We start from the raw sequence: 24573 nt of genomic DNA, 5'->3' as shown, positions 1-24573 counted from the left end.
AACTCAAAACCCCAGAATAATCGTTTATTTCTCCCTCTTCTTCAATCCAAATTGTATCCATTCTTCTGTTCCCAGCTCCTCTGCCTGGCAACCCTCACCTTCTATTTCTGCCGCTCATTTCCTGGCCATTTAACTGTATTCTCTGCCTGCAGACTGGCCCCTGTGCAGCCCATCTTGAGCAAAACCACCCAGATTAACATTTTAAAGCTGCATGTTGAAGTCATTTACCTATTGAAAACCAATCTGTGGCTTTTCATTTAAACAAATCCTCAAGACCCTCCATAACCCAGAGCCACGCTGTTGTTGGCTTTTTCAGCACCATTTCCCCGTGTGAACTCTACACTTCAACAAATGTGGACCACTCGTTATTCTTCTGACATGCCTAGGGGTCCTTTCTTTAGTGACTGCTTTTACTTATCTCTGATACTAAAATGTCTTCTGTCTAGGGGTGCCTGGATGGCTCAGTTGGTTAAGTGTCCTACTCTCAGGACATGATCTCGCAGTTCATGAGATCAAGCCCCACATTAGGCTCTATGTTGACAGCCCTGAAGCCTGATCCAGATTCTCTCTCTCCCTCTCTCTCGGCCCCTCCCTGACTTGCTCTCTCTTTCTCTCTCTCTCTCTCTCTGTTTTCCTTTGCTCATTTGTTTTGTTTCTTCAATTCCACATATGAGTGAAAGCATGGTATTTGAGACACATCACTATAAGACAGTCAGTTACCTCTCCTGTAGATAATGAACTCACCGAGGGCAGAAACTGACTTGCCCATTGTGTGTATCCAATTAAGAGTATTGATCAAATACATAAGCATTAATGAGAGAAGAGTATTGTTTTTGCCATTTCTGGAGAAAAGATCCACAAAAGTCTTTGGGGGGTTAAGTTTTTTGTATCTTTTAACTTATTTCAAAGACTAGCACAGACATGAATTTCATTGGTGGGCCTTAATAAATATGAAATTCACCTTGACAACAGCAACAAGTAAAACAGAATGGCAGCCTCTTCCCAATGACCTTATGCTTAAAAACATTTTTAAGTGTGTAACTACAGCAAGATTGTACATAATGAAAAACCATCAAAGGAACTATATAAAAACACATATTTCAATGAAAATGTGGAATATAAACATAATTGTATTTATATACAAAGAATATGAACATACAGATAAGGACCGGATAGGGGAAATCACACGCTAAAAGATCAAATTTCAGATCTATTTGTTGTGGTAAGATGTTTCTCCCTCCTGGTTACAGTTTAATATTCTTTACTGCTCTTACAAAATAATCTGATCCCCACAATTAAAAAGTCCAAAGCAGAGTATTTTACCCAGAAGAATATGAATTGTCCAGAAAGCCGTTATGCAAGAATCCTACCTCTAAAAGGTAATCAATCATTTTCTACTATCTCTGACACAGAAAGTCTTTAATGTCTTTTTCCTTCATGTCCTCGACTTCCTGCAGTTCCCAGAATGTGTTTCCATCAGCCTTTCATTACACAGTGTCAGTGCGTGGCCTGCAGTTCTTTGTTGTGTATTAGCCGAAAGCTTGACCACATGACGGTCTCAGACATTTAATTCAGTAGGATGGAGAAGCTTCTGGTCAACGTCATCAGACTGGGGGGAGAGAAGAAGAAAGAAGAAGGAAACTTTAAACAATTACCTCTTCTTTCAGATGGCGCGGTTTTTCATAGAAAAAGCTTTGAGCAAAACTCGGCTAGGTCTTGAGGGCTTCTACGAAGCTACCATAGAGACTTCAGTTATAAAATAAATGCAATTCTTTCTTTAGTGACGCTCGTCCTCATCACTAGCTGAAACGTCCCTCAAACAGAGCAATCCCACACACACTGCCAAAGAGAAAACTCTCCTTCGTGTACACCTTGAGGAAAAAAATAGTTGTACGTGATGCCTGACCAACACATACAAGCTATTCAAGATGTGAGGATGTGAAGCTCTTTGAATTACCCACCAACTTAAGTCAACACATGCTGTTTTCTTACCCAAAGGAACAAATTCAAGTATACCCGGCTGGGCTCAGGTGACAACAGATAACACTTAAATATAGATCCTTTTCCTTCAGGTTCAGAAAAAATGGACATAGTTTTACTCTTGCTTTTCTTTCTTTCTTTTTTAATGTTTATTTGGGGGGGGGGGGGAACAGGGGCAGAGAGACAGAGCATGAGAAGGGGAGGGGCAGAGAGAGAGGGAGACCCAGAATCTGAAGCCGGCTCCAGGCCCTGAGTTGTCAGCACAGAGCCCAACCTGGGGCTTGAACCCACGAACCGTGAGATCATGACCCGAGCCGAGGTCGGACGCTTAACCAACTGAGCCCCCCAGACGTCCCTACTCTTGCTTTTCATCTGAAGAATTTTGTAAGCCTAGTCAACTTCCAATAATTAATAATAATAATTGCTCTTACCAACTACTTACCATGTGCCGGACATCGAGGCCTGCCGCACGGCCCACCCTCGCCACTAGAACTGGAGACAAGGTAGGCCAGGCGGCCTCTTGTCGGGATGCCAGTCCAGTAAAGGGCACTAAAACATGACCAGAAATGTAACTGTTACCGGAAACTGCATTTGGTGCTTGGTGAGTGTCAGGCCAAGCGACACAACCAGGCCAAAGAATAGGAAAAGGAAGGGTTTTACTTTAAGCAACAAGTAAAGGAAAGCACCAGGGATCTTTCCCAAAGCAGTGTCTCCTCCAACAATAAAACAGGGGAAGTTTTAGGCTAAGGGGCATACATATTCACGGAGGGGGCAGTGCAGGGGTGGGGGGGAGGCATTCAGCATGGAAGTCATCCCAAGGTGAGAGAATACAGGTCAAAGTCAGGAGGGCCAGCAAGGGTCAATGTCAACAAGTCTCTGGCTCCAGTCGCTGCATTATCTGAGTGCTCACAGGGGTTTCGATCTTGCAGAGATAACTCAAGGATGTGCCTCAGGTCAATCTCCACTTTTGAATCAGCACTGGGAGTTTTACCACCGATTTCTTGTCCCCGATGTGGTTAGGGTTTCTCCTGGCCCGATAGGGGCTATTTATTCTTACGTTCTTTCACAAGACGCCCGGGGCCTAACATGCCTTTTTCTTGTATCGCCAAAAAGCTAAGTCTGTCTTTTTTTTCGGGGGTGGGGGGGGACCCCTAACTCTCTCTCTCTGCTTACACGACCACACGGAGAATCGGTGTTTGCAGACCGCCTCTCAGCAAGAGCGGCAAGGGTGGTGGGAGGATGGGCTTTGGTCGGCCATTTGATCGGCTTGAGGCGATCCCCCAAGGACAGACGCAAACCACAACAGATGGCCCCCAGACTGCCTCCTCTGGAGGGCGCCTCCGGGCGACCCCTGGTCCGCCGAGTGCGGTGTGTAAATCGGAGGCCCGAGCGGACTCCCGGGGGACCTTTAGCGAGAGGCTGAGTCCTCCCTCCTGGCCTCCTTTTTACCCACCAGCACTCCCAGGGCAGCGTCTCCAGTAACTCCTGTTTGAAGAATGTTCTTTTCAGGGGGTGCCAGCCAGATCGGGACGCCACCCGGCGCTGCTCGCCTGACTCCTACGCCGGCCCCGTGTCCGGGGCCAGCGCCACGGCCCTGCCGGCGTCCCCCCCCCCCCCCCCCCCCCCCCCCCCCCCCCCCCCCCCCCCCCCCCGCCTCCCGCCGGCGGCCGGGAGAGGCAGCCCTCCGTCCGCCTCTTCGTCGACTGCGGCCGCCGCCGGAGGTCGGAGCGCGAGGCCGGCCCGGGGCCGGGGCTCCCTTCCCCCCACTCCCTTCCCCCCCCTCCCCGGGCGCCCACGCCCTCCGGCACCCGTGTGAGCCCTCCTCGCCCCGCTTGGCTCAGGCCCCGCCGCCGCGTTTAATGTCCCCGGTGACCCTGCGGCTCCGTTTCGAACGCTGCCGGAGACAGACTCGGCGGTGCTCCCGACGGCCTTCCGCCGCGGCCATGAGCCCGGGGGTCGGCGTTTCACAGCCCTCGTTCAAGTGAACGGGGCGGCTCGGACGTGCCGGGCAGGGATCGGCTGACCCGCGGCCGTGGCAGACTCGGAGCAGAGCGAAGCACGGGCGCGCCGGGCGGTCCCAGGCCCGACGCGCCCACGAGGCCACTTCTCCCTCGTTCCCGCGGCCGCACGACAAACTCGCTTCCACCGCGGAAGACCCGGCTCCGGCCGCCGCGCTTTCCCTGGCCTTCGCTCACGTTGTGTCTCGTTTCTTCTCCCTGTCCGTCCCGTTAGATTATGAGGAACACTTTGAGGGAATACCATTCGTCTTTGTTGACCCAGTGCCTGGCAGGCCCGAAACCGTCGTAGGTCTTTCAATCGTCCTTGAAAGAGGTGGAAACGCCCGTTCAGCCAGTCGTGGAAGGCATGGCGAAGGCGGCTCTTTGACATGCACGTTTTTCTCAGGAGCGAAGGAACGACTGAGGCCAAAGAAACCAGGTGGTGGCCATTTCACATGGGAGATAGAGACAAGGTAGATAACTTTGCATGCTGAATGATTAAATACGATTCCCCAAATACCTCATTCTCAAACCAACGTGCAATTATTTCCTCAGGGGTGTTAATATTCCAAGCCATCGGCTATGAATTAATGTTCTACCTCTTCAAGACATGTTCCCATATCTTGAACGTACCAATTTTATGAAATTGGAACTTTCTTGATATGATAAAATAGACATCATGACGTTTACCATTTTAACCATTTTTAAATGTGCAGTTCGGTGGTATTGAGTCCATTCGCATAGATGTGCAACCGTCGTCACTGTCCACTTTGAGAACTTCTTCACCTTTCCAAGCTGAAACTCTGTACCCATTAAACAATAATCCCCTGCCCTCCTCTCCCCCCGTCCCCTGGCAACCCCCGTTCTACTTTCTGTCTCTATGAATTTGCCTATTCTAGGTACTTCATATAAGTGGAATCACACGACGTTTGCCCTTCTGTGTCGGGTTTGTTCCACCATAACGTTTTCAAGGCTCGTCCATGTTACAGCATGTGTCAGTATTTTGCTTTTCCTTTTGAGGTTGAATGATATTCCTTCGTATCCGTAGATTACATTTTTTTTTTATCCATTCATCCGTTGACAGACAATTGGAGAGTTTCCACCTTTTGGCTATTGTGAATAAATTTAAAATGTTTAAGTAACACATTTAAATAATTTAAAAATGGAGCAGTACTAAAAGCCGTATAATGAAAACTAGCAGTCTCCCGTCTGCCATCCTGTTGCTCTCCAAAGGGAATAACTTTCATGTCGTTAAGCTCCATTTCCTGGTCGTTTCAGCCATATTTCTAAATGCACTTGTAGTGTATCTTTTTTTTTTTAACTTTTTAAAAAAAATTTTTAACGTTTATTTATTTTTGAGACAGAGAGAGACAGAGCATGAACAGGGGAGGGGCAGAGAGAGAGGGGGAGACACGGAATCCGAAACAGGCTCCGGGCTCTGAGCCGTCAGCCCAGAGCCCGACGTGGGGCTCGAACTCAGGGACCACGAGGTCGTGACCTGAGCCGAAGTCGGACGCTTAACTGACGGAGCCACCCAGGCGCCCCCGTTTTTAACTTTTTAATGTAATCTGCTGACCACCACCCCTCCATCATAGAAAAGCTGACTCTCCTTCCTATTGCACACACCCTTCTTATAACTATAGCAATCTCCCCTCTACCGTTGTGCCAATACAACTACATCACACATTTTGATAAAATACATTGATAGTGCTATATGTGCCAGTCGGGGTCCAGCTGGGAGACAGAAACCATACCAGTAATACGAACAGAGAAACTTTAACAGGAAGAATGATTAACTAGCAACTAGGGAAATACCTGAGATACAGAGAACCCTAAAGAATACAGAAACATCAGGTGTACAGAGAAACTAATATTTCCAGGATGGAAGGGGAGTGCCCACGGAAGGGCCCGCTCAGAAAAGCCCTCTCCCCAAGGTGGACAGGGTGTGGTTGTGGCAGAGAAGTGTGATGAGGTGCTGAGGCTGGGCTAATACCCAGGAACCCACCGCTGAGGTGCCGGTGAATCTCACTGGGAAGCTTCCTACTGAGAATCTGTTGGGCAACCTTACCATGAACACGAGGAAACCAAATCCGGAAACCCAAGAGAAGCCCCTTCCTCTTTCAGTGTCCACCAGTGCCTCTTACTGACGAGGTTTGACATTGTGACATCAGCAAAAGAAATCACAGAGTCCAGCTCCAATATCACAAAGGAGGGCAAAGACGGGTGGGTATAGAGCTGAGATGTAATATAATGACAAACAGCACACCATGTTTCTGAGACATAGGTAATCGGAAACCCCCTTCACCACGCTTCATTGCCTCCCATCTAGGTTGGTCTCCTATTTCCTGGATCCATATCTTCCCTCTTTCTCCATTTATAATCTCATTTTAGTAGAAGTGTCACTTCTTGACAGCTACCTAAGAGGTAAACTTTCTGAGAACATGCATCCTGAAAATGTCCTTACAGTACCTGATAGTTTGGCTAGTTACAGAATTCTAAACTCACTTTCCCTCAGAATTTTAAAGGCATTGCACCATTATTTTCTAACTTCCAGCACTGCTGTTAAAAATCCTGATGACATTCTGATTCCTGATCTTTTGTACGTGATCCCTTTTTTGGATTGTTTTTCTTCCTCTGCGGAAGCGTTAGAGGATCCTTTTTTCCTATATAGATTTTTGAAATTTCACAATGATGTGTCTTGGTCTGAATCATTTTAAATTAATCTCTCTGGGCATTCTGTGCCTTTTCAATATGGGTAATCCTGTTCTCTAATTCTGGGAACTTTTCCCATATTATATCTCTGCCATTTTCCACACCTGCACTTTCTCTGTTCTCTTTCTGAAACATCTAGTTGTTTGATGTCGGACCCCCTGGTTTGAACCTCTGGGAAGCTGCCCACTGACAATCTGTTGCACTCTGAGCACTGAAAACAAGAAAACCAAAGCCTGAAATCCAGAAGCCCCTTCCTCTTGCAATGTCCTCCAGCGCCCTCTACTGACAAGGCTCGACATTGTTACATGGGCAAAGTGAGTGTTCATGGGGTTCAGCTCCAATAGCATTTAGAGATGAGAGGCAATATATTTTCCTTTCTCACACTTTCCCTTTTTTCATTTTTTTTCTTGGCTTTATGAAATTTTTCTCAACCTTGTTATCCAGTTTTCCTACTGAATATTTTATTTCTGCTATTGTAAATTTTTTAGTCTTTTTTGAGTGTTCTAATTTTTTTTAAGGTTTTTGTTTTTGCTTTTTCTTCCACCTTCTTCATTTTGATCTCCATATTTCATTGAAGCTTTCCTCAAATGTTTAGTCCATCTTTCTCAAAAATGTAAAAGCACCTGAGAGGAAGCTCTGTGGGTGTGGGTAAGTTTCCCGACTTTTGGAGTTCAGTATATGTTCACTATAGATTGTGATGTCAGCGACTGTAGGTATCTGTCTTTTGTCTTGGGATGGTTGTTTCCCAAGAGGAATCCTCAGATCTTCTGCCAGATAGGCTAGAAGCCTGGTCTCAAGCATCCTGGGCACCAAAGGCCAGGACTCTCGCTTTCAATCCTGTTTCCAGAAAAGCCTTTCACTCCTGCCTCAGTTATGCCTGGTTTGAGTCCCAGGTCTTTCAGTCTCACCCTCCACTAAACCCCCAGACTTCTACAGGCGTAGGGAAAGGCTGCATAGATTGAGGAGAGGATTTTGCAAAGGGCTAAATGACTTCTTTTGTAGACTTTATTTTAAATTATTGTCATTTCTACACCCAACATGGGGCTCGAACTCATGACCCCCATAGATCAAGAGTTGCATGCTCTTCTGACTGGGCCACCAGGCGTCCCTGTTTTGTAGACTTTTAAACAATCTCCTGTATCCTATCTTCAGAGTAACTGGTGTCTCCAGTTCCTAAGACTTTTGCAGGTTCCGGGCATAAATCACTAGCATTTTGTTAGCTTATCTTTTTGCAGACATACATGTTTCACTTTCTAGAAACTGTAGTGTAGTGAATAAGCACACAGTCTCCGGAGCCATCATTGCTTACTGGAACCCTGGTTTCATCACCAGCTGGTGAGCTTGGACAAGTTATTTAGGCTCTTTGTACCTCAGTTTCTCCATCTGTAAAGTGGGGATAATACTACTGTATAATAGCTTATATCAAGGGTTAACACACTACAATCCTCAAACCAAATCTGGCCCACAGCCCGTTTCTGTTTGTTTTTTTAATGTGAACTAAGAACGGTTTTACATATTTAAAGGGTTGCAAAAACAAAAACAAAAACAAAAACAAAAAACCTGAACTCACAGAACATGTGACAAAACCTTAAGAGGACCACAGAGCCTAAAATAACCTATTTGGCCTTTTACAGAAAAAGTTTTCTGTCCCCTGGCTTATAGCGTAGTTGTATTAACTGAATTAATACAGCTGAAGCATAATTTAAAATAAAGTCATTCATTCATTTATTCCCAAGGTAGTTTTCAGCATGTCAGTGGCATTTAAAGCCATTGAGACCACACAAGAATCCCAAAGGATTAAGTTAGACAAAAGAGGCCCAAGACCTGACCTCTGGGCACCCCAACTTTAAAGAAATCAGAGGATAAGGAGGATAGCAAAAAAACACCGAGAAGAGGAGCTCTATGAAATAGGAGAAAAATCATAATGTAGAACACTGGAAACTAAGTTTTAAAAAGCATTTCAAAAAGGAGGAAGTGGTCTACAGTTTCAAATGCTTCTGATACGTAAGTAATACGATGAATTAGAATTGCCCGTTGGATTTCACCACAGAGGTCATGGGTGACATTAGTGAGCACAATTAGTGGAATGATGGGACAAAAACCTTCTTAAGAGGAAACAGAAGAGAAATTAAAAGACCATGAGAATATAAAACGATTTTGAGGAATTCTTTTAAAAAGAGGGGTGGAGAAATGAGGTAGAAAAGTAGTTAAGAGGTTTTAAAGATGAGATCCACAAGAGATAGTATGCTAATAGAAACAATCCATATGCACTTGGTGGGTAAAGGTGATGGTGGGATCAGTGGAAGTCTCTTGACTGCTTTAACATTGCATTAATTATTTTTGTTGAATTAGGAATCAAGGTAAACGACTTAAGCAGGGGTTGGCGAACTACAGACTAGCAGGCCAAGTCTTACCCACAGCCTGTTTTTGCATGGCACACTAGCCCAACACTAGTTGGGAAATTAATTTTAAAATATTTTGTGACACATGAAAACCACATGAAATTAAGTTTTCAGTGTCCACAAATAAAGCTTTATTGGAATATAGTCACGCTTTTCATCGACATATTGTTATGGCTGCTTCTGCAATACTAGGGCAGTTGAACTGCAAGAGGATTATGTGGTGCTTTCCTAGGTTCAGGCTGCTACTCAGTGACTTAGTTATAAGAAAACAGTGTCTCAAGTGCCACGTGTATTGCCTTACACCAATATTTAATTTTGGGGGTTTTTTACCAGTACAAACCCATCATGTCAAAACGTTTTTTGAATGTCACACTCCTAAAGCACAGTGGAGTGTGCATTAATTTATCAAATTAGAAAGCATTGCCTTTTTATGCAATGATACTATGGCTGTGCTAAAAGAATGCAACAGCCACAGACATGACCAGACGGGGCATTCATCACAGTATTTTCAACTCAGAGGAAAGCAATGGTCAGAAAAATAAGAAAACTTAATATGGGATTCCAGCAGAATTTCCTCACAAAAAAGAAAATATTCACAAACTGCAACCAAAATAAGTTTCCAAGTGGTTCATTTGTTAGCCAAGCAAACCATTTACCAATGGCAAATTAAATCCTATCTGATTGCAGCAATGTATCCAGATAAAATAAGCTTAGTCTTTTAAGTCATTTAAAAATTTAAAAACAAGGTAAATGATTTCAAGTGGCTTTTCTTAGCCCTTGAGGAGTCAAAAGATTTTTTTTTTTTAAACCAGTATTGCTTAGTTGTCTTTTCAAGCAGTCAATGCCAAGTTTGAAATGACTGAAGAATTAGCCTCTATGAACAGTATGTAGGTAACTACAGGCAAGAATATTTTCAAAGAAGTTGGGAAAACCCTAATTTAGTAAAACCTGAAAAAGATGGATGCAATAGTGGCAAAAAAAAAAAAATGTATATGGAGTATAAACACTTAGTTGAGATGTAAATGTTTAAAGCCCATGGTTGGTTGTTCACGGTATTGTTCTCCAGCAGGTACTTCAGTTGAATCTGTCATGTGTTAATGAACCTGTCCTATCAAGGGTGAACTTCATTCATTCTCATGGACTCAACCATCATCCATCAGTTCTGTGAATACGTCAGATAAGAAGCTGAATATCCTGAATATCCTGACAGCAGTCTGATGGCTTATCAATAAGGTGATATTGTGAGGTTTTGAGTTCAGGGCCTTTCCATTGAGGAGAACCATACTCAACCACTAATATTGAACACTGAATAACTTTGGAAATTAGTTTTTGTTAGACTTGATAATGGGTCCTTAATAAATTCAACCTCGTATTACAAGGCGAAACAGTGCTTTTATAAAAAACACATTGCTGTAATTTCCAACAACTAATGTTGCTTGAACCATCCAGCTGCTTACACTTCTCATGCCGTTGGAAGTTAACAGCAGCACGTTCACTCCCACACATATTTATAGCAGCTGCATCTTCCAAGCGCAAACTACAGCTCCAGCAGTGTATTTCAAAGATCAATGCAAGTGTAAAGGAAAATTCCAGATTTAAAAATTCATTTAACTGTGCAACTGACGATATTCCATCTAAGTTTCAATTAGAAGTGATTCATCTGCAACATGACATGCTAAAAGGCCACCATCAAGAATCTTAATTGTATAAATGCCTCCATGTGATGAAGATGCTTGGTCAAAATCATAGAGTCGTGGACTCATCAGTATTTGGCAGTACTTATGTTTGAAAAGATAGTTTCAAAGCTGAAATGCACAAAATCTAACAGATGAACATTTGCAATCAACTTTGATAGCAAACTTTGAATTCCAATTAAGCAAAATACTGCCCCCAAAAGCATTCCACCCTTCTCAATAGATCTAGATTAGAAAAAGTTGTACTCTAAATTACTAGATTTTGAATTTCGTCAATAAATTTGTGGAAACGTATTTTCTCTACATAATAGTATCTACATAATAACCTCCATGTTGCCCAAAATATAGATTCTCTGGCCTTTTACAGAGTTTGTCAGCTTTTAAGGATGGGGGATGGGAGATTTGAGAAGAGGGAAAGGTATGAAATAGTAACCTAGGAGAGTGAGACAAGGAATGGACTAGAACAGTGCTGGTGATGGTTGTGTCTCTCTCTCAGGTATGCCAACCTGCAGACCTGCAGGTGAGGGCAGGCGAAGGGCAGTGTCGTAGGTGCGGCAATTACTAGCCTTGCGTGGTCTACCCATTTAGCCATCTGGTTTCTATCTTCCAAAATGTTGCTGTATCCTCACCTATCACTTTTGTCTTGGCATACGCTTACTAAACGCTTGTTCTATCACTGAAAAGCAGTTCATGGATGACTGGTGTAGACTGAGAGGATTACCCACTTTCATGTCTGTAACAGTAAACAGACAGCAAAAGGTTAAGGAGCACATATGAGCTTTCCCACATAAAATCCTCAATTTGGATCACAGCCCCAGCACTGTTTTTGTGGCCCTAAGCACTTAACTGATCTGTGAATTGGAGAGAATACAAACAAACCTCATGGGTTATCACACAAAAAGCACACCAATAACTATTGATTTTATTCCCACTCTTCCAAAAAAAAAAAAAAAAAAAAAGCCCCAAATTTATAGAAAACAGGCAGAGAAATAGGTCTATCTCAGTCCACATTAGTTTACTTATTTCAAAATGAGAAGCATGTGTCTCCATAGCTCACAATTCTCTGGAGCTCAATGTGGATAAAATTAAGTGCCATTTGAAAACAAAACGGGAGGCTCGGACATCAATACATCCTTCCGTAAATGTGGAGTTTCCCTTACTGAGTTTCCTAGAGGGCTTTCAAACTTTGACTGAAAAGCATTAAGAAATAGATTTTATATTTGTCACCCGATACCCAAATATACAACAAGTTTCATGAGGAAAATACCTTTATTGTGTTCTATTCCACTCAATTCTGTTTTAAAAAATGCTTGTGGGCAATTTTTTTTGACTGTAGGCCTTCGGGTTTTTAACCCAGGAATTAAAGATGCTCTGTGGGGCACCTGGGGGGCTCGGTCAGTTAAGCAAGCCTCTGACTCCGGCTCAGGTCATGATCTCGCGGTTCATGAGTCTGAGCCCTGCATCAGGCTCTCTGCTGTCAGTACGTGGTCCGCTTCAGATCCCCTGTCCCCCTGTCTGCCCATCCCCTCCTTCTCTCTCTGAAAAATAAATTTTCAAAAATGCAGCTCTGAGACCCACTGTAAATCTGTTTCAATCTCCAGAGACAGGTCAGAAATCTGCATTTTAACAAACTTCACAGGTGACTTTTAAGTGTCTATATTTTGAACACTACTACAAGTTGAGCCCTACTTCCCAATCCCCTTGGCCCTCATAAATGGAAGGTTATAGAAACTCAAGCAGTACTAGTATACACAGCATAAATTAAAGACACACACGCCCACAGAAACACAAGCAAGTGTTCAAAGGCACAGCAAAAATCAGGTGTGACTTTATGGATCATAGGCCCTGTTTGAACGGTTCCTTTATTTTGTAAGTTAATGAATTTCAAAGTACTTATAATCAATTATTAATTCATTCAACAGACATCTGTTAACACCTAGCTTAAGCTAGGAACTTTTATAGGTGCTTGGGATACAGCAGGGAACAAAAAACTCCCTACCTTCAAGAACTTCCATTCTAGTAAGATATATTCTGCTGCTGCAGCGTGATCATAAAAAACCGAATTGAAAAACACTGATAACCTTTGAGAAACTTCAGTGTGGTAGATGTTCACTGCTATTTTTCAACTTGCATCTTCCTCTTCACCCTAAGAGTAGCTGGCACCTCTCCCTTTCCAGAATGGGAAACAGATTGGCGTAATAGGGAAACCTGGAACTGTGGTCAAGAGTTAAAGAGTTGAGCTAAGAGGAGGATATTGATAAGTGACTTGACTATTAGTTTGCTTTCTAATACAAGTGATTGTTCTTAATAAGGCCTGAGACCCTCGCTTATTCTGACATACCATCACACTGTCATTTCTCCCCAGCTAGACTGTCATCAAGAGGAGGGGGTGGGTCTTATATCTTGTTGTATTCTCAGCACCTGGCTTAATGCAACTAAAAAAATAATCACTCAAGTTTTTGTTGAATGAATAAACGACTGGCTCCATCACATGACTGCAGCTATTCATAAAGGTGTATCACCTATGAAGAATAATTATGCTACAAATACAAATGCAAAATGGAAAGTAAAAGTAGTTATTTTTTAAGTTTCAGAATTCAGTAATGGTTCTAGAACTGCCATTTATAGTTACGCTTATTCTAAGCATTCCTTGCATGTTTTCTTTAAATCTAATATGCAAATTTTACAGAAAGCCCTCAGTTACTTCTATCAAAACTAAGCAATAAAACATAACAGATGTTTTATTAAAAGGAAAACACTAGATAGAACATTAGTTTTATTACAGCCCTGCAGTTCTTTCTTAGCAATTTTGAGATCTGAAAAAAAATCTAAAAATCTAGTTTTTCCTGTTTGTGACAAAAACTGACCTGAACCATGTAAAGCTTTCTATAGCCATAGTTTATTCTAGTTACTGTGAATATCTGACCTACTGCTGTAGACACTGATTATGGGGTGCTGCCCCTGGCTCCACTGAGGGTGTTATGTAGTCTACATATTTTTGAAAAGGGGAAATTTCTCAATTCTAAAACTCCCAAAGGTTTCTGATCAAGGGTCATTTTACTCATAGTAGCATTAACAAAGGGGGAGGGGAAAAAAAAAAAAAAAAGGCAATTGAAACTCTGTGCTGTATACTATTGCCATCTGCTGACATCACTTTAGAACTACAAATATGTAATCGAAATGGAAAGCCTTAATTTTGCTTATAGGTTTAAGAATAGTACATCCAAGATTTAGAAAATATTCGAGGTTTTATTTCCAAAAGCATTTACTATGAAAAAAAATCCTTAGTGAAGTTTTAAAAAAATATCCTTAATATATTGCACCTTGTGTGTTCCTTCCATCCATATAACATAACCTACAAGTTGAATTACTCACCTTGATTCAATATGGTTTAACACCTTTTAGAATCCTCTCTAATGCATGATGAAGGTACTCTAAGCTTTTCCTTTGGGTGCTATATTTAACTACTCTTGTAATGAGTTGGCCTGAAAGCCAGAGATGAAGACTGGTGTCATCAAAATAGTCAGCAATTGTGCCACTGGCCATTTTAAACAGAGCTAAAAGCACTATCAAGAACGTTACAGGAATCCAATGTTTTATATAATTACAGGTGGTGGTAATGCTATGAAACCTGCTCTAGAACATAAGAGCTTTTTAGGGTTTCTGAGTGTATACAGTGTTCTTTGTTGTAAACGATCATGACTATATTCTATATTCCCTAGGAGTTAAATATACATACAACAATACATCTTGTTCACAACCCATAATTGCAACACTAATGTCTTTTTAATCTTTTACTTTCTCTTCCTCCTTAACTACCATGGTTGGCAATAGTTCTTTGGCACAAAGGAAATATGTAATGAAGACCCACTGTTTAAGTTTTATAACAAAACTTAAGTTTCATTACGCTGAGTTTTCTTCTGAGGAGTTACTTGAATAGGACTTATAAAAATCAGGTATGACACAGCCTGTGTTAAGGCTATTTTAGGAAAGATTTTTCCCCTCCAAGAAAATGTGTTTCTAAATAAATCATAAGGCTTCAAACATAAATCTGTAAGATCTCCTACTAAGCCTCTTAAAGCCATGTATCAACTATGCTTAATTTGAAACTCCAGAATCAGAAATTAAGGCAATACCTTCATTTTACAGATAAAGAAACTGAGGTCCAATCAGAATCAAGTATGCAGCTGAAAGTCTCAGAAAGAGCTGTAATTATTCTTTTTACTGCACTACAATAGAAAATAAAATACGCTCAGTTAGGATTTACACCTGCCTTCCTTCAAAGATACAAAGACCTCCAATTCTAGACCCAACGGTCTGTGGCCCTCTCTTTGGTTCTATTCTTAATTCTTTATTTACAGATTAAATCTTAGCTTCTCTTTGCTTCTTTTTCCTCCAAAGGCCTAAATTCATGACCTTGTTTAACTCAGTAATTAATTAGGACACCATCTGCCCAGATTTTAAGAACGACTTTCTCTTGTCCAGTTCACTATAAGGCAAGGAATCACAGTAACGTATTTGGGGTGTCTAACATGTAGCTTCTGAGAAAAAAAAAAAAAAAAAAAAAAATAGTACAAATTGAAACATCACTTTAAATGCCTCTACTCTCAAACCCAGACCGATGCAGTTAACCTGTTCTGGACATCAACTGCTATATTTATAAGATATTGTTAGTAGTATCATTTTCAAGTATGATAAACCCAGAAACAATAAAAAGTACTTAACACTGGAAAACAGTATTAAAAATGGTCTATTCCTAAAAACATAGTAAAATGGAATAACTGAAATTCAAATAACTTCTCTAAAAATGAGAAAGGGGCTTATTAAGGGGGGAAATCCAAAAGTATTATAATTTAGTTAAAGAAATTTATTCTTTAAAAATATTTTAATGTACACTTTCATGACTATTTTGTTTGAGGGGAACAAGGACATTATCCTACAGTCGGTGGTAACTTAGAACATAAGTGACATATGTAAAACAATACATTTTGGAAATAACTGGCAAAATAAAAGTGTAAATTTTTATAGTGATTTAAGACTGCATGGCATTTAAGATTTCAGACAAAATGAACCCACATTAGAGTAGTACAAACCAAAAATTTGCAATTTTGACTTCTCCATTACTGTAAACCTTCATGCTATGCATAAATGAGTTGACCTCATTTCCAGATTATCCCATAAATGAGTCACCCATTCCATATTGGCCAGGACAAAGGGAAATTCCATCAGAAAAACAGTGACAAAAGTTTGAATGCACAGTACAATATGCATCTTCTTCTTTCCTGTCTCAAGATGTTTAACACACTGGTGACAACTTGTGTAATATTTTTATGCCAAAAAAAAAAAAAAAAAAGTTGAGCTTCTTGCCTAGAAAAATCTTTTAATGTCTTATATTACCTAATACAGTTTAAAACCTAAAAACTGTGTTAATGAAGATTCAATTTGCATGGGAAACTCACTTTTCTCAATAGGAATAAAAACTTTGATTCATTTTAAATGGCAAAACCTTCAGAACAAAAAAATATAGCATCTCTAATAGACATCTAAAGACAATAAAGTTATATTTACAGGATGCTATAAACAGAAATCACTAAGAAGCAAAAAGAAACTGCTACCATTTCACTGTCCTTTTCTCAGCAGTCAGCTATGACCACACAAACTAAGGACATCCAGGAACCAATGAAATGTATTCTAGGTGAAATAAGTTTCACAGAACAAACAATTCTTATAAAGTTTTGTTTTTCTTTTCCCCCTGAGAGTCAAGTTAATCCTTGGATTGCATTCAAGACAAAAACAAGAGCTCTAAATCCTCAATCGTGTCAAGATCAAAATTATGTAGACATTTCTGTTTAGAAAAGCTAATGTACAATAAATGAGATGTAAATAGCCAGACAAGGTGCTTAACAGTAGCACTGCGGCAGAAATGTATGGTATTTGGGAGAATAAACATTAAGTGACATTTGGGGAAAACGTTATTGCTCTTGATGGAATATAGCACCACTGTGAAGAATAAAAAATGGCTAGGATTAACCACCTTTTAATCAACAATATGCATTTATAGGAAAAGTGCTTAAAGTACTTCTGGAAAAAGGTTAAGTGTGAGGAAATTTTTATAGTATATATTTTAAATGTTACCCAGTTTTCTTAATTAAATAGACAATGAGCAATCTATTTTAGTAAAGTAATATCAGATTTGCTGTGTGATTATCAAATCAACAAATATAAAATTAAGGGACAGGTATGTTATTCAAACTTATAAAACAAATTAGGACATTATAAAGTAATTTTATGCCAAAACCATTTCTGGTAATTATTGCTTAAAAATACAGTGATTATACTTGTGAATTTTTCTATATCATGATTGAGAAAATTTCTTCTGAATGCTAACATTTATCCTAAGCAAAGGAGAAATACCTAAGGGATGTGTAGACGTTGCCTAATCACTGTGGAAAATAGCCCAAATTCCGCCCCACCCCCCACCCCCCACAACAATTTTAAAAAACTAATGTCACCATGGTGAGTCAGGAATCAGAAACAAAACAATATGATTACATACATGCTCTATGAAGTCAGCCAAATGGTTTCTTTATAATAATTTGCAGCCAGCATTTTGCTCAGTCTGTATCAAGTAGGATTTTAAGTAAACTTCCTTATTCTAAAAGAAAAGGTCTAAACAGATAAATTGCTATGCAGAAGCACAAAGTTTTAAAATGCTTTTATCTTCTATAAGAAGTAATTTTAAAAGCCAAACAATCTAACATCAAATGTGATTTCCTTTGAGATAGACTTTATCCATCAGTTTCTTTCTTTGTTCTTCAGTCATCTGAAATATCAGAATTACTACACTGGTAATCTTCATAGTAAAAATGTGATACTCTCTTATTTAAACTTGATCGACCTTCTGTAACAACTATTTTAGGAGCGGCATCTCTAAAAATAATTTTATCCAATGTATCCATCAGTCGTATTTGAAGGCAATATAAAAATCCTAATAAAGTTGGTAAAGTTTTAGAGTACTACTCAGATACTGCAACATGATCTGTATCTTTAAGGGGAAAAAAGAAAAATCAAACTTCTATAAATGAATGGGATTTGGGATACTTATGGTTGGCACAGAAAACAGAATTTTGTACTTTCATTGGACATTTTTACAAAGAAAATGTCTCAATGATCATGTTTTCAACATCATTCTTCATATATATATATATATATATACACACACATATATACATACATATATATATATACACACACATATATATATATATATTATTGACTGGGGTGATGCAGAAAGCCACAAATGAGAAAAGGACACTAAGGTTTTAATAAGGGGAACAAAAAGTTGTTTTCACCAGTATAGATTCACATTACAGTACACCAATATCGACAGCATTCTCTTGTCTATTTTTGGTACAGAAGATGGTATCTCTCTACATAACCTTGTAAGGCTTCAGTAACTAAAACGTAAAACAAACAAACAAAACCCCCAAAAAACAAAACAAAAAACCCAGCCTATTAGTTTACAGTTTATTTTAAAAATTCGGAAAGACACTGCAAGTTCTAAACTTTTAGTAGTGCTACCCATACACAACCATCTGGTAAAGAACCCAGTAAAAGAGCCTCCTTTCAAGGAAGCTTTGCAACAGTAGAGTTGTGCAATATGGATGTTTCTTACTACAAGAAAAAAATTATACATGGCACATTCTCATTCGTATTTTGTAATGTAAAAAGTTACAAACATACCTAATCAAATAAATAATAAAAAAAGAATTTGAATGTATTTGTTAAGTATCCTAAAACCACTACATAGAATAATGGCAACTTTCACTCACAGATTATTTACATGGTAATACCCAGTGTGGGTACACTGCTACAAAACTCAAAACAGAAGGAGTAAACTTGAAATGTTTTCCATAATAAAGATCTAGCAGCATGACTATCTAATGCTGTTTTATCCCGATTGCTTCTGAAACGTTCCTTTTTAGTCTGTGTCTTCGTCCAGTTCATAATTGTCTTTATCATAAATATCTTTTACTAAAAGAACCCGTACAAGCATATTTTCCAAGGTGTTTCGGTCCAGTGAAGTAGATGTGTACCAGACAGGGCTATCTGTAGAACTAGAGCATTCTGGTTGCAAATAAAAAACATCCATTCTCTGATTAAGATTCTGTGGACTTTGGGAGAAAGGAGAAAGTCAATTTCACAGTATATATACAAAATTCCCCACAACTTTCTTTTCTTCTTCCAAGAACAATGCTATTACTACTAACCATATTATGTGGTCAGATCATGTCATTACTTATATTAATTTTTTTTTATCATTAAGATATTTTCAAAGTTAATTTCTGTGATAAAAGATTATTTTCCCACCATTTGAATTCCGTTATTTCACTGAATCCAAAACACCATCAAAAGAAATAATATTTTTAATCATTATTTTAATGTTGCCACTAAACAAGTAGAACACTGTCAATTATAATTTTAAGTTGTAGCAATTATAACATGCATCCCAGTTTCAGAGATAGTAAAATTTGAAAAGTGTGTCTTAAAATTGATGAAATACAGTAGCCCATAAAATAAAAATACCTAATAGCATTATACAATAGAAATTTAACTTTTAAAATACCAACAATACTGAGATAGGGATTTCCAACTAAGAGTTACCACCACTGGAAGATCTAACACTGTTGCAGCCAAACAGGGCCACCCCAAACCAGTCAAAAATATTACTATTATCTGTAGGTGACATCATTAGTTCTTAAGAACTCATTTGGGGACCTATCTATAATTTATACAACTTGACATAAGGAAATGAACTCTTCGTTCATACTAAGCCTTCGAAAATTAAAGAGTACATATATATAAAGCAATGGACAAGCATAAAATAGTTTATGATCTCTAAACATCTCAATGGTTTAACATTTTCTAAAATGCCTGTTGGTATTAGATTGAGGGAACAAAGTGGTGGTATAGTTGAAAAGTATAGTACTTTCAGAACACTATGTAAGACCTTCTTAAAGGAACATTTTCTCTTACATGTAAAGATTTCATTTTCATCTCCATCTCTCTCTTCTACCTTTGAACATACCTTTTCACCAGTGGGTGGGCAAACTATAGCCCATCACTTGTCTGTCTCAGGTTTTAGAACACAATAAAACTGTATACTACAAATACTATAAAAATACTATAGGACCATTTATTTTTAATAGTATATGGCTGGTTTCTGGCTATAACAACAGAATGGATTAACTTCAATAGAGACTCTATAGCCTAAAAAGCCTAAAATATTTACTATCTGACCCTTTACAAAAAAAAAGTTTGTGTCCTATGCTTTATATAATTATTGGAATTGCTGTAATTTAAAAGATGACAATAATAGTAATAACTTCACTAAACAACAATTTCTTAACATATGCTTGAACCTTAAAGTATGAAGTAATAAGCTAGGTATTTTACAATAATGAGACTTACAAACATTAGATGTGAGTGAGAAGTGAGAGAAAAATCTAAGAAAGATCAGTGAAAAAAGTCACCTCTTGGTAGTGTTAAATTCAAGGAAACTAACTTATACTACCATTTAAAAAGTTAAATATCATTAACACTTACCTTTTAGACAAGTAGCATTCAAACATTTTCACAGGACATCTAGAAGGATTGGCTGTATTTTCAATTTGTTCAAATACTGGCTCATCATCTTCATGTTTTCTTTTTCCAGTAGTAATTTTATCTTAAAAAATAAAAATTACATGAACTTCCTGAGACTAATCTTGAAGAAAGAATAGTACTATTCACTCCTTGTATCTGTTATACCAAATATGTGGCTTTTTCAAACAAAATGAACTAAGATGTCTTAAGAAGATATAGGTTGTCTTACTTTATGAAAATGGCAGTCCTTAGAGTCTTAACAAGTGACCCAGGTGGTCTTTACTAAGGCAAAGTTTGGCCATCCCTGCCACAGACAATACAAAAATAAAAATATGTTACATTACCTTCATTATCTGTTCCACATAAGGAAGACACTTGGTATCGAAGACATGCTTTGTTTTCCATTGTTAAAGGATTTTTTTTCCAGTGCCTAAACACAGTGCCAAAGGAAAGTCTTAAGTGTTGTTCCACTGTTTTCAGACCAAAATACTTAGTGTTAAAGTAGAACAGGGTATTCAGAAGAGCTACTGGAGAGTGTGATCCCAGTTGTTTTATCCTCCAGAGATAATCTTCTTCGACTCGAGAAAATATTGACCCTTAAACAGAAATATTTTTTAAAAATTACAACAAATAAAATAATGATCATTTAACCATCTAAAAAAAAAAAATAAAGTTAATTCAAGAACAAACCTATTTCAATCCTCCATTCACATCAGGTCAAAACACACTTTCAGAATTACCTATGCAGCTCTATGACAAAAGAAGCTAGGGAATACACAAGACTATGGAGCTAGCATCTCTGGAATAAGAGACTAGATGTTTGCTTCTGGTCTTCTATAGGACAAGCATACAACGGTCAGAAAGGAATTTAAATCTGCATGATTGCTGGGGAGAAAAAATAGGCGATTTCCATTCACAAACACATTTTCTTCACACATCTAAAACAGATTTCTTAGAGAAATTTGTATCACAATATCCACAGCAGGGCTTAAGAATACACACCCAGTTTCTTACTCCAGAGAAAGCAGGTCACATTTATTACAAAGTTCTTTATAAACACTAGTTATCAACTACATTCATTTCTAATTCAACAAAAGATGAACAGATGAGTTCATGAATAAGGACTCTGAAAAATACACTAATTTAAATTATTTCCTAATTATTTTTAACACACTTTCTGTAAAAATAAAAATCCCAGTAGCAAGTCAGCAACACTTTTATTTAAGAGAGGATTACCTCAAGAACCAGAATACTCATAGGAGACAGATACAATAGTACAGAAGTTACATTAAAAACTCTCAATCCTGAAAAATTTTACATATATATATACGTATATATATATATACACATATATATATACGTGTGTGTGTATATATATATATATATATATATATATATATGTGAGAGAGACAGCAAGCGAGCATTACCATCCGGAAGTATACTTGGTTGCCAACTTCGAAGTATTTTATTCAATTCTTGCTCAAATGTCTGGTATCCTGGATCAATGAATATGTTGTCTTTTCGATTACTACCACACAAGTACTACAATAAAAAAAAAAGTTTCTTGAAGGAAAACCAGCTTATTATAAAGAGTGAATATATACTTATACAATATGTCTTAAGAAAGAAAGCTTATATCTAAAAAAAAAAAAAAAAAAAAAAAAAAAAAAAAAAAAAAAAAAAAAAAACCACCAAAAATCAAAAACCAAAAAACCAGGCACACTAACATAATACAACAGGAGAGATTACTGGCTTTATCTATATACCTAGAAATCATAAAGAAACAAAGTTGCCAATTACTCTTTGGCTTAAAAAACTCAAAGCTGAAATACAAACCCAAGAATCCAGAATGTAAGAACTAGCAGAAATCTTCAGTCTGTCAGATAAAAACAGAATATCTGGTTCCAATGTTCATTATATAGAACATGGAGAAAACAAAATTAGATTTTCAAGTAAGAGTAATTAAATTATAAATTATTAAAGAAAAATTCTGAATTGGATGAAATGTTATTCTGCAGTGGTCTGAGGGTCTCTTCTAGCACTCAATTGTTAAGGAATGCTTTTTTACTTACTGCTTCTCTCTAACTCCTATGAGTCAGTACAAACTTGACTCTAATAACTTACTATGACAAATCTTAACCATGAGAGTTGTTAAGGAATGATTTAAAAACTAAAGTTTGCAAAGTCCATCTCCAGTGGAATCTGGAATAAAATAATGTAAAAGTTAAATGTATGGCAACAACACAACAAAGGGGCAGGCGATGGGAAACTTACACTGTTATAAGGTTCATACGTGATACATAAAGTGATACAATAATATTTGAGGGTAGATAATGAACTGAAGACCCGTATTATAAATCCTAGGGCAACCACAACAAAACTATTTAAGAGGCAAAAAATAAACCAACAGTAGAGACAAAATAGAATCACAGAAAAATAACTAATTCAAAAGAAAGCAGAGAAAAAAAAAACAAACAATAATGAACAGATAAAACAAATACAAAACAACCAATGGCAGATTCTCATCCAATGGCAGCCGTGATTATACTAAGTATAAAAGATCTAAACCAGGGTGGCAAATGAGAGCCAAAGCTGGTTCAGTGCCTATTTTTGTCAGTAAAGTTTCCTCGAAACACAGACACAAGTGACATCTGCATATTGCCAAAGTCTGTTTTCATACTGCAATGGCAGAGCTGAATGGGTGCATGATATATCAGTGTGGCCTGCAAAGACAAATAAAACATTTACTATCTGGTTTTTTATATAAAGGGAAAAAAAAGGTTTGTTGGTCTAAACATACCAAGACAAAGATTGGTCAATTGGACTTAAAAAAAAAAAAAAAAAAAAAAAGCCAGGCCCAACAATATGCTGCTTAACAAGAAACTTACTTTTTTTAAGTTTTATTTTCTTTAAAATAATCTCTGTACCCAGCACGGGGTTCGAACTTACAACCCCAAGATCAAGAGTTGCATGCTCTTGCAACTTAGCCAGGTGCTCAAGACACCTAACTTTAAATATGCAGACACAGATAAATGAAAAGTAAAAGAATGAAAAAAAACCACCATATAATAATCAAATATCAGACTAGCGTATCATCATCTGAACTGATCATTATAATGTTAGTCCTGCTAGTCAGAAGGGAGACAGCATAATTTCAAAATGGCAGAACAAAAGTTCGTAACTGATACCTTGCGAATAGGATGACAAACCAAGTGCCTGGCAATCAATGAAGTGACAGTGTCAGATCCCTTCCCTACTGATGAGTCAGTCAGAGGGCAGAAATTCTATAAAAATATCTGCAAATTCTCAGTGTTATGACTGTAGCATTAATTGGTTAAAATACCAATCTGTTTAATGGGACTATAGTTTTTTAATGTAAAGTTGATGCCCATTATACAAAACAACTGCAGAAGTGAAATCCTCATGTTCAGAACAGCAATTTTTCTCTTTTGTTCTTACCATTTAAAGCAGCAATCATAATGAGAGAAATGATCCTGAAGTAATTTTCAGCTATAAGTCAAGCAATAAGGGGGAAATAACTTTTTTTTTAATGTTTATTCATTTTTGAGAGAGTGCGAATGGGGGAGGGGCAGAGAGAGAGGGGGAGACAGAATCCAAAGCAGGCTCCAGGCTCTGAGCTGTCAGCACAGAGCCCGACACGGGGCTTTCAATTCACAGAGAGATCATGACCTGAGCTAAAGTCGGACGCTTAACCGAGCCACCCAGGCGCCCCAAGGGGGAAATAATTTCTATGTACATTCAGAACCTTAACAACAAGCCAAAAACTACCATGCTTCCAACTCCACTTTACTCCAAGTAGCTCCTAAAAGATGTGCTTTTTTTGGCAATCCCCGATAAATCAAAAGATCTGCTGCTGTTATTGTTACAGAAGGAATGACGATAAACTTTATTAGTCATTGTTGTAGTATTCAAAGCAATACTTTATTATGGTATAGCTGTTATTTTCCATTAAGGCAGTCCCAATTTACAAACACCCAATCTACACAACTTATGAACACCTAATCTGCCCCATCACCAAAGCGCAGTAACTTTTGCTTTTCAGAAGCAAAGGAGAAGCCATCAACACCTTCTAGGAAGTAACCCTGGAAAAAACACGGTGATGGGTCAGGCTTGTCTAAAGAG

General features: G+C 38.5%; 1 protein-coding gene and 2 long non-coding RNA genes across 5 annotated transcripts in view; 1 reads left to right on the top strand and 2 right to left on the bottom strand.

The window, feature by feature from the left end:
* Window positions 1-1402: 1402 nt before the first annotated feature.
* LOC125933647 (uncharacterized) lies at window positions 1403-6140 on the bottom strand. The gene is made up of 3 exons (XR_007461041.1): window positions 6046-6140; window positions 2423-2529; window positions 1403-1609 (listed from the first exon to the last, which is right to left on the bottom strand). It is a non-coding gene; the product is annotated as an uncharacterized LOC125933647 (long non-coding RNA).
* LOC125933648 (uncharacterized) lies at window positions 4021-10992 on the top strand. Of its 2 annotated transcripts, none has more exons than XR_007461043.1 (3): window positions 4021-4450; window positions 6829-7003; window positions 10161-10992. It is a non-coding gene; the product is annotated as an uncharacterized LOC125933648 (long non-coding RNA). The 2 variants fall into 2 exon arrangements; XR_007461042.1 differs by lacking the exon at window positions 4021-4450 and adding an exon at window positions 6225-6306.
* Window positions 10993-18090: 7098 nt separating this feature from the next.
* ZMYM2 (zinc finger MYM-type containing 2) overlaps window positions 18091-24573 on the bottom strand; it is a 104322-nt gene continuing 97839 nt past the window's right edge. For both annotated transcript variants that reach the window (XM_049646704.1, XM_049646703.1), the window contains 4 exons: window positions 21858-21972; window positions 20775-21026; window positions 20392-20512; window positions 18091-18959 (listed from right to left, as the gene is read on the bottom strand). In XM_049646704.1, coding sequence (XP_049502661.1) covers window positions 18767-18959; window positions 20392-20512; window positions 20775-21026; window positions 21858-21972 — 681 coding nt within the window. In that variant the 3' untranslated portion in view covers window positions 18091-18766. The remainder of the gene's footprint in view (window positions 18960-20391; window positions 20513-20774; window positions 21027-21857; window positions 21973-24573) is intronic.

The sequence above is a fragment of the Panthera uncia genome, assembly GCF_023721935.1.
Source record: "Panthera uncia isolate 11264 chromosome A1 unlocalized genomic scaffold, Puncia_PCG_1.0 HiC_scaffold_16, whole genome shotgun sequence".
In the NCBI taxonomy this organism is placed as follows: Eukaryota; Metazoa; Chordata; class Mammalia; order Carnivora; family Felidae; genus Panthera; species Panthera uncia.
This window is presented reverse-complemented; position numbering and strand designations above follow the sequence as displayed.